This window comes from Pomacea canaliculata, linkage group LG1, assembly GCF_003073045.1.
Source record: "Pomacea canaliculata isolate SZHN2017 linkage group LG1, ASM307304v1, whole genome shotgun sequence".
NCBI lineage: Eukaryota > Metazoa > Mollusca > Gastropoda > Architaenioglossa > Ampullariidae > Pomacea > Pomacea canaliculata.
The window spans coordinates 8591505-8600810 of NC_037590.1; the positions used below are offsets into that span (position 1 = coordinate 8591505).

Sequence of the window (9306 nt, forward strand, 5' to 3'; positions counted from 1 at the left end):
ACAACTCAAACGAATTAGCAACAAAGCATGAATGCTATATTTGGCAAGCAACTCCTTACTTCTAGCTTTCGCACTCTTTAAAAACAAAATATTAATATTTTCTGTAAGTGCGCACGCGCGTGTGTGTGTGAAAACGACATCTTTACAGTTTAACTGTGACTGCTCTCAAACATCTTGTATCCGGCCAGACCTCATTGAGTCCAGATTGTCCTTGTTGAAATGTTATGCGCCTTATTTATTTACTTGTTTGCTTACTGCATGATGTCATATCGGCTGTGTGGTTCTCTTGTGTCCAGAGTTCGACGAGTGCACGGTATCCAACCATGGCTGTGACCACATCTGCGTCAACACCCTGGGTAGCTACAAGTGCGAATGCCGCATCGGCTACGAGCTTCACTCCGACGGCAAGCGATGTGAAGGTAAGAGAGAGCAAAGTCAGTGAACTGACACGACACACCGCGTGTGAACACAACCGTCATCGCATAAAACTCAAGGGGCGCAACCCCGGTCTTTCATGTATCGTGACAGTGCAGTTGTCTACCTTGTCTACCTCTACCAGCCCAATGGTCAGCGAACATTATTTATGTCAGCGCACTCTTAAAACCACAAGAAGACCAAAACTTGACACTGCTTATATCAACAAGCCTGTGTGTGTGGTGAAACAATAATCACAGATATTAAAATCATAACGATGTCCTCTGCACACTTTTAACCTGTAAGACTGATTCTGTCTTCCCCTGGATACTTGTGTATATTTTGTTCAGTGTGTACATTTATATTCCTAGCATACCTGTTCCACCAACTTGTACTATTTGTTTTAATTCAGGTGAATAATTTGCACATTGTATAATATCACTTGCATATCACCAGCCTTATAACCTTGTTTGCCCCATGTATATGCAACACTGTGTACACCCCTGTGGCCAGCAACCTGTATAATTTGCTTTGCTTCATTTTGCACAGTGTGTATATATTTTTGTATGTCACCAGCCTGTGTAATTTGATTTGCTTCATTTTGCACAGTCTATAAATATTTTTGTATTTGCGTGTCACCAGTCTGTATAATTTGCTTTGCTTCATGTGAATGTATGGTGTATTCAGTCATATTTCTAATATTACAATTTGAAATTCACATAAATATAATTTTCCCGCTATCTTAACTCAAGACATTTCTGTGTGACTTTACGGTTGTTATTATGTTGCCTGCAGACATTTAACACACTAGTAGAAAAACTTCTGGTTTATATGTGGCGTGCAGAAAATTCTAACCATTTTAAGAAATACTACCAGGCCGCTTTCAGACAAAAACTCTAAAATAAACAACCGATAGCAAAAGTAAAAAACATTTAACTGTAGAAGTACATAAGAAGCATGTTAACATTACTGTAGGTGTCAAACAGAACATGCACTTAGTAAATGACTTTTAACTTGATCTAAAGTTTAATTAGTGTAGAGTTGTTCAACTCGTATGCATACTCATTTTAGTTACTCAACCGTTTTCAAAAGCAAAACCGACTTGCCATACACACTCAACTCGTACATTAGAAGCATATGCCTTTGTCTTCCCGCATTTTTTAAACCCTAAAGCTCTCAAAGATTTTAATCATATTCAAAGTAAATAAAAAACTCAATACACAAACTATAAGACAAACTGCACTGGAGACTGAAGTAGGTCAACTGGAACCTGGTCAGGGGAAGGACGACGACATGTCACACACATGCACCTGATTAATCGGGCATTCACATTACAGACACATCAGGCCTTGATTCCGTACTTGTCTTAATTTTATCCAGCTCGAATTGTCTTTCTGCTTCCCTCTCTCTGGGTATCCTGTCAGCCTCTATCTCTCTCTTGCTATCCTATCAGCTTCCTCTTTTCTTACTAATCTTTCCATTTCTTCTTTTTTTCTTTTTTTTTTTTCTTTTTCTCTAATCTTTCCACATGTCTATCATGACGCTCTATACCCTGCATTATGTATCTAGTCAAAGCATCACCTTCTAAGCCTATCTTTTTCCTTTTTTCTTACATGAGACCACATCAAATACATGTTGGGGATCCTTGTTGCCCACTAAAACAGCAAACAAAACAAAAAAGAATTTCTGTTAAATTATCTATACAGATACAATAGGGATAATAATTTAATCACAACATCAAAATGTGCCTTGACAGTAATTTTTAAAATCAAAGAGGGAATATCAATCCCTGGGTCAAAAACAGATGAAAACCTTTCAGAATGTAAGCCCTAGTTAATCAAAGCTATTCAAGAAACAACTATCCTATACCATCAGTCAAAGCAGTGTACTTAACATCTCATACCCAAATCTGAAAGTATACACAAAAGTCCACAATGCCAATCTCTAATATCTAGAGGTGTCATAGACACATAACCAATGTCACGAGCAAACAAAAAGTAGTCAGATTATTCAAATGTGATATCGTCAACACTACTGATCAAAATAGATATGAGGAACAGCCACAACTTTTTTTTAAACAAGAGAATAGGATACCTAAAGGGGAAATAATAATAATAATAATAACAACAGCAACAACAAGAACAACAACAACAACAACACACTCAGACACTAACAACTCTCTTCCAATAAACACAGCGCCCGGGGTGAGGGGAATGGTAGCTGGGAAAAAAACACAATACAGTAGAGACAGATTCTAATCCCTTACTACGGGTACGACTTTACAGACTCGTAGACCCGTGGAACTGTAGACGGAGAAAAACGTGAAAATCAACAAAAACATCAATGCTTAGACCGTTAAATACAAGACTCGGCAAAAGACAATCCTTCCACACAACAACAGTTCACACGACACAGACAGACAGTAAAGGTCGCCAATGTCGCGGACGTCGACTCTCACACGAGCAACACACACACGACGTCCACACGCTTTCTGTCAACACACAATACAACGATTGCCTGAGGCTGTCCACATCATGTTGTTTTCCTTATCGAGTGGCACAGGACTTAATGACGTAGAACACAGGTTCACAGCGGTCCCTGGGTGACTTTCTCCCTGGAGCTCTCAGGCTTTCTTTCTCGTAGCTATGACGACCAAGAGGTCTCGTTTTGGGAAACACGTGAATAGGTCGGTGAAACAAATGACCTCGACCCTGGTTCTCTTTGCAGACGCCTGCGGGGGCTACATCGACGAGGAGGAGGGCATCCTGCAGAGTCCGTCCTTTCCGGACCTGTACCCTCCAAACAAGAACTGTGTTTGGCAGATCGTGGCCCGGGACCAGTACAAGATCACCATCAACTTCACTCACTTCGACCTAGAGGGCCACAATGTGAGTAGAAAATTGAGTCATCCATCTTTCCATCCATCTCCCCAATCCGAAAGTCTATTATTGTAAATGTTACATACATCAAATAGAGCACAGTAAAGTGTCGGTTCATTAGGGTACCAAGTGAGCCAACACCTGTAAGCAAATGCTTAATTTTTGTTCTCCTCTTTCTCCAGCAAGACTGTGAGTACGATTCTGTCCGCCTGAGTAGTGGGGTGGGAGAAGACCAGAAGCTGCACGGAGTCTTCTGTGGCGCCACCTTCCCGGCGCCTGTGACGTCAGAGGGCAACACGCTGAGGATCGAGTTCAACTCGGACAACTCTGTCCAGAAGACGGGCTTCGTAGCGGAGTTCAGAACAGGTAATGTTCTCTTCTACTTCATTCTACAACCCTCCTTAGTCTTCAGACCACCCCCACTCAATAGTTTCCGCTGCAGTTCACTTCCTTCTGATTATTTTACCTTTTCTATTTCTTTTCGCAGTCTCTCTCGCCTCTCTCTTCCACCCTGTCTCACTCTTAAATAAAGAATTGTCGTTGTCCTTTCTTTCTGCTTCACTTTTTTCCTTCCCACTGACTTCTTTTCCCTCCCCCTCTCTCTCACTGTCTCTCTCTCTCTCTCATTCCCACACTCACCTATATTTTTGTGAGCGCTTTTCTGTTTATTGAAATGAATGTAAACACATCACTCAGTCAATCATACGTTACATGTGCAGATAAGGACGAGTGTGCTATAAACAACGGCGGGTGTCAGCACGTGTGCAGGAACACTGTGGGCAGTTATCAGTGCGCCTGCTATAACGGCTTCACCCTTCACGAAAACAACCACGACTGCAAAGAAGGTGCGTCCTCAGGGATAACAGCTCTGTGGTAACCCCTGATAACAAAACCTTTTTACAAAATAAAAATCTGTCAGTCACTTTGATCAACATCCTATTTCCTAAACGTCTGTCAGTCGGGTACATATTTACCTTTCCTGTGTTCTAAGCAGCTGTCGGTAAGTTCCGTGTTTATCTTAATGAACTTCCCCCTGGGTGCACCGGCTTCTGTTATTCCCACCTTGATAGGCAACTTTCCTCACACCTCAACACCTGTCTGTCTCGCATTCTCGTTGGATGGAGTCTTGAATACTAAACATTTGTCATTCATCTGTTTGTTGATAAGGATCAGATCTCCTCTTGGGATATATGCTGTTTACAGAACTTCGTTTTTAACACTCTTTCCTTCACAGCGGTTGTCCCACACCCCTGCCTTAAACTAACGGACTAAGTCACCGTTTCCTTCTAAATCATATTTGCTGTTTCCACATCCCTCCTTCTTTTTCTCCTTTTGTTCCTTACTCTCTTGCTGATTATCCGGCTTCCTTCGTAGACGACAGAAAACAAAAGTGTGGTTACGTTGTGATTTGCATATTCCACATGATTTGCATATTTCGCATCGTCTGAATGGTTCAACCAGGTGGCTGCCAGTACGAGATCAACAAGCCGGAGGGGATCATCACCAGCCCCAACTGGCCCAACTTCTACCCCGCTCGCAAGGACTGTGTGTGGCACTTCACCACCAAGCCCGGCCACCGCATCAAGCTGACCTTCCGCGAGTTCGGTCTTGAACCCCACCAGGAATGCACCTACGATCACGTGGTCTTGTTCGACGGCGACGACAACAACGCCCGCAGTCTCGGGCTCTTCTGCGGAGGGGCGACCCCTGACCCCATAACCTCTAGTGGCAACAGCATGTACATGGTCTTCTACTCCGACGCGTCCGTGCAGCGCAAAGGCTTTGAAGCAGAGTACGAATCCGGTAAGAGACAGTTGATATGTATGTCACCATGGTGACCTTTGTTACAATTCTTGACCCATTGCTTTTGGTATATCAATTGAAAAATACACGGACGTCTGTATTTGTACTAGTTAGATGCATGCATCAGTTGGTTTCTGAATTTCAACGAAGAATTTCAACGTCGTGCAAAATGGTCGACATGTCTCCAACATCTACAATATCAAATTTTCAGTTTCGATAAATTCTTTTACGCAGTTATATGTTTCATGTCCATGTATGCTGCTTGGCATAACGTCAGAGTATATTGTGTCATTATTGTTTCTTTTTACAGTTAAGTCTTGCTCATGAGCTATTATAATGGTGTATTAGCGACGACTTCATCATCGTCATCGTCGTCATCATCACCAATTTTGTTCTCCAAACAACTCCTTTCATTCTTGCTTCTCAAACCATGCGTTTTTATTCTTTTTTATTTTAATGCAGTCTGCGGTGGCCACCTCGTAGCGACAGCCACACCACAGATGATCTACTCTCACGCCAAGTACGGCGACCTCAACTACGACAACCGCGCCGACTGCGAGTGGCGCCTGCAGGCCGACACCGGCTTCCGCATCCAACTTAAGTTCAGGGCCTTTGAACTCGAGGACGAACACGAGTGCGCGTGAGTGGTGCCTCTTGTTCTGGAACTGAGCTGCAGCATCTGTATATAATTATATAATTTATGGGATGCTAATGATTTTCGCCCCGCTTATCCCTCACTGGCAAAACCGTGTGAAGTACTTCAAGAAACTTGAAGAAGAAGAAAGGCAAGCGAGGAAATGTTCCAAAAAACTGATTTGCTTGCTGGTGATGCACATAAATCTCTCGCCGACAGAAACTTTGTGAAATTCTGTGAGAAATTAGCCTTATATCAAAGTGTGGTTAGCTGTCTTATATGTGTCTTAGTTGTTCACGGGTTTTTCATAGGTTAGGCATCTAGGAGCGTGAGTCATGAACGAAGGTCTGTCGTTAGAAACCTAACACGTGACATGTCTGGTGTGACAGGTACGATGCCGTGTCGGTGTATGATGGACAGAGCGAGACGGATCCTCTTATCGGAACATACTGCGGCAGTGAGGTGAGTTTTCTCCCTTTGCATTTACCTTTCGTGTACCAAATATATATATAGTTATTTAGTATTTTGTTTCCAATGCTGTGCATCATCTCTTGCTTGTCCTGGTCACCCGCATTCGTCGGTATCACGTTACAGCAACAAACTTTTAGTGAAGAACGAATGCTCCAAATCCCTGACCGTAGATTGAGGAGCAGGGTGTGGGCCCAGATGACCCTGGTTGGGGTGCAATGTCTCGTAGTTTTCGCTGGGTTGACGTTAGTTCTCGAGACAAGAGTTGCAAGTGAAAATGGCCGGTGACATAATAGATATTCTTCTCGACTTTATTGGTCCGACGTCACTAACCAATCGTCCTTCGTGACTTTCGAGCCATTCAAACTCGTATCAGTGTTCTCCTCTTCAAGTACAGCATTTTTCGTGATGCTTATGTTGTGGTTGTGGTCGTTTCAGATTCCCCCTGACATCGTGTCCAACGGTGAGTACCTGACGATCCACTTCCGGACGGACGACAGCATCCACTGGAAGGGTTTCTACGCCACTTATGTCCTGACAGAGGCTCCAGCTCAGTTCCAGAACAAGCTCTTTGAAATCGAAGACCTTTTCAAAGCCTGAGCAGATGATCCTCCACCCGTTGCAGGTGGAAATGTGTGATCCCGACGGGTTTTTGACTCTTGACTCCAGCAATTCAGCGTGAAGCGTACATGAAGTTGACTAGACGAGGGATAGCAGGGGGATATCTTTGACAGTTAGAAAGACCATTAAAGGCCGTGTCCGAACCGCCCTCTCGCTCTCAGCAAAGATATTCAGTGTTTAGTTGTGACAGAAGAGCTAGGACAGGCTGTCATGTAAACCTGCCTGTAACCTGAACTGAAAAATAGTTGTGAAGAAAGAAAAACCTAAACAGGCTGCTAGCCTATCTGAACCACCTTCTGTGCGTCCGTGACGGTGCCAGACAGTTCGCGTTCTACCCTGGACGCCATTTGGGACTCGATTCGCCAGCAATACACTTCACCTTTGAACTTGTTTCATTAACATCTTTACTTCGCCGTCCAGTGTCATCAAGGACAAAAACTCTGAAGGTGGAGGTCAGTCACGTGATAGGCCCGTCTCATTGTTTCTGATTTGTGCTCAGCATCCAACTTGTGTTTCTTGTGTGATCTGTGATTGTTACGTCCTGTGTCATTGGATTACTGCGTCGTTTGACTCTCGAGCATGCAAAGAGCAAAAGTGCAACATCCCTGTCCTTTAACCTCCTGTGTTTCGGGACTAATAAGTTTCTAAAAAAAAAATGATAGAAAAATAACAAAAGTAAGCCAACTTTTGACAATGATGAAGATCGACATTGCAAACAAGTATGGCGTCTGTTTTATAGAAGATGAAACGGCTGCAATAGCGTAGATGATACTGATTGGTCACTCGACAAGACAGTGGCTTGACACTCTCGTCTTCTCTCGCTCTCCATGGCAACCGTTTCATGGCATCACCTGACGACGCGATGCTTACTGTGCTATTACCACGCACGTCGAGGTGCGATGTTATAGAAGCTACTGAGCATGAAGCGCACGTGTGAACAACGAAGTCTGCAGGCACGACACCTAGTGATGCCGATGCAAGTGGCTGGCGAATGTTGTGTTCAACTTCCAAAAAAAAAAAAAAAAAAAAAAAAGAACGCAAAAAAAAAAAAATAAAGAAAAAAATACAACAACAATTTCTGTCCGTTCCTAGAACGGTCCGTGTCTTGTGAGCTTGTAACCCTGCTCAATCTCGCAATAATGGGGTTGGGGGTTCGAGGATGGGGTGAAGAAGGAATCAGGAACCAAGGAAACGCATTTTTAACAAAAAATAAAGTTCATAGTGACTTAAAGACATGTTTAACTGGCATTTTGTGACTAACGTGTTGTTGATGGGTATTTTTTCTGTTACGCAGTTTTGAACACTTAGCTTATCTCTACACAATTTTCTAGAAAAAAATGTTAATGATACCTTTATGTTTTCATTGACATGTTTGGTGTTAATAGTGTTTTCCCAAGATTGTTTCTAATTGTTGTTGTTTTGTTTTGCTGTACTCGAGGTCGAACCGTTGTTATTTACTGTTAGGCCCTTTGTGTCGACATATTGCTGCTCGCCCAATGAAACTTGTCGAAACCTTGCATTTGTAAACGACACATAAGCACATGTGCTTATCACACTTGGTCAGTAGCTCACCGTAAATTAAGAAGCGTTTTTCTGTTACTATCTTAAACGTAAACTGTTTCATTAAAATTTGATTTAAAACTCAACCGTTTTCTCTTTTTTTCATGTTTATGTGACACTCGGGTGGGTTATGTAGGTCGTAGTACCAGGATAAACATATGCACAGACCTCATTTACTCCTGGGTAGTAGCATTCTCCTCTACCCCCGTGTTACATCTACTTCTGAGCGCCGCTATGTAATACGGTACCAGCTTGCATCGTGTGTGTGTGTGTACGCGCGCGCCTGTATCATTCATCATATGCATTTTCTTATTTACTTTTAGGGAAAAATTGCCTGTCACATAAGTGTCTTTTTACACTTTCTGCACTTTTTTTTTTTTTTTTTTTTTTTTTTTTTTTGAAGGGGAGATTGCATCGTATGTATTGACAAGTTCTTTGCTTCATTCCGATTGTTTATCTGAAGATGTTGGTTGTTGGCTGCGGCAGGAGTAGGGCTCCGTGTGATGTAATGTGAATAAGCCTTTGCTGATATCTTTCGAAATTCTGGATGGGACTTGATGAGTTTTTTTTTTTTTTTTTTTTTTTGTTGTTTTTTTTTTTTTTTTTTGCTTTTGGGGTTTTTGGTTTTGTTTTGGTTTGTTTTTTTTGGGTTTTTTTTTTTCGCGTTTTTGTTTTGATAGGTTTTTCCTGCTGCTTTTGAACATGTTCCAGAGCTTAAATATAAAGGGAGCTAACTTTTGTTTGAGTTGCCGGCCAGAGTTGTTATCGTCCGTCTGGCTGACAGTTATTACAACAGCCCAGCCACTGAAATGTCCGGCGACTATGTTCAAGTGAACGAAGGCGTTTTGTATACCCTCAAGTTATTTGTAGATTAAAATGCTGACTACAAGTTGTAGTCACGAGAAGGCAACGCGTGAGCAGATGTTG

General features: G+C 42.4%; 1 protein-coding gene across 2 annotated transcripts in view; it reads left to right on the plus strand.

The window, feature by feature from the left end:
- Positions 1 to 8465, plus strand: part of LOC112553521 (tolloid-like protein 1) — a 37755-nt gene extending 29290 nt beyond the window's left edge. For both annotated transcript variants that reach the window (XM_025220787.1, XM_025220796.1), the window contains 8 exons: positions 297 to 419; positions 3142 to 3302; positions 3476 to 3659; positions 4013 to 4138; positions 4755 to 5096; positions 5559 to 5736; positions 6120 to 6192; positions 6637 to 8465. In XM_025220787.1, coding sequence (XP_025076572.1) covers positions 297 to 419; positions 3142 to 3302; positions 3476 to 3659; positions 4013 to 4138; positions 4755 to 5096; positions 5559 to 5736; positions 6120 to 6192; positions 6637 to 6798 — 1349 coding nt within the window. In that variant the 3' untranslated portion in view covers positions 6799 to 8465. The remainder of the gene's footprint in view (positions 1 to 296; positions 420 to 3141; positions 3303 to 3475; positions 3660 to 4012; positions 4139 to 4754; positions 5097 to 5558; positions 5737 to 6119; positions 6193 to 6636) is intronic.
- The last annotated feature ends 841 nt before the right edge of the window (positions 8466 to 9306 follow it).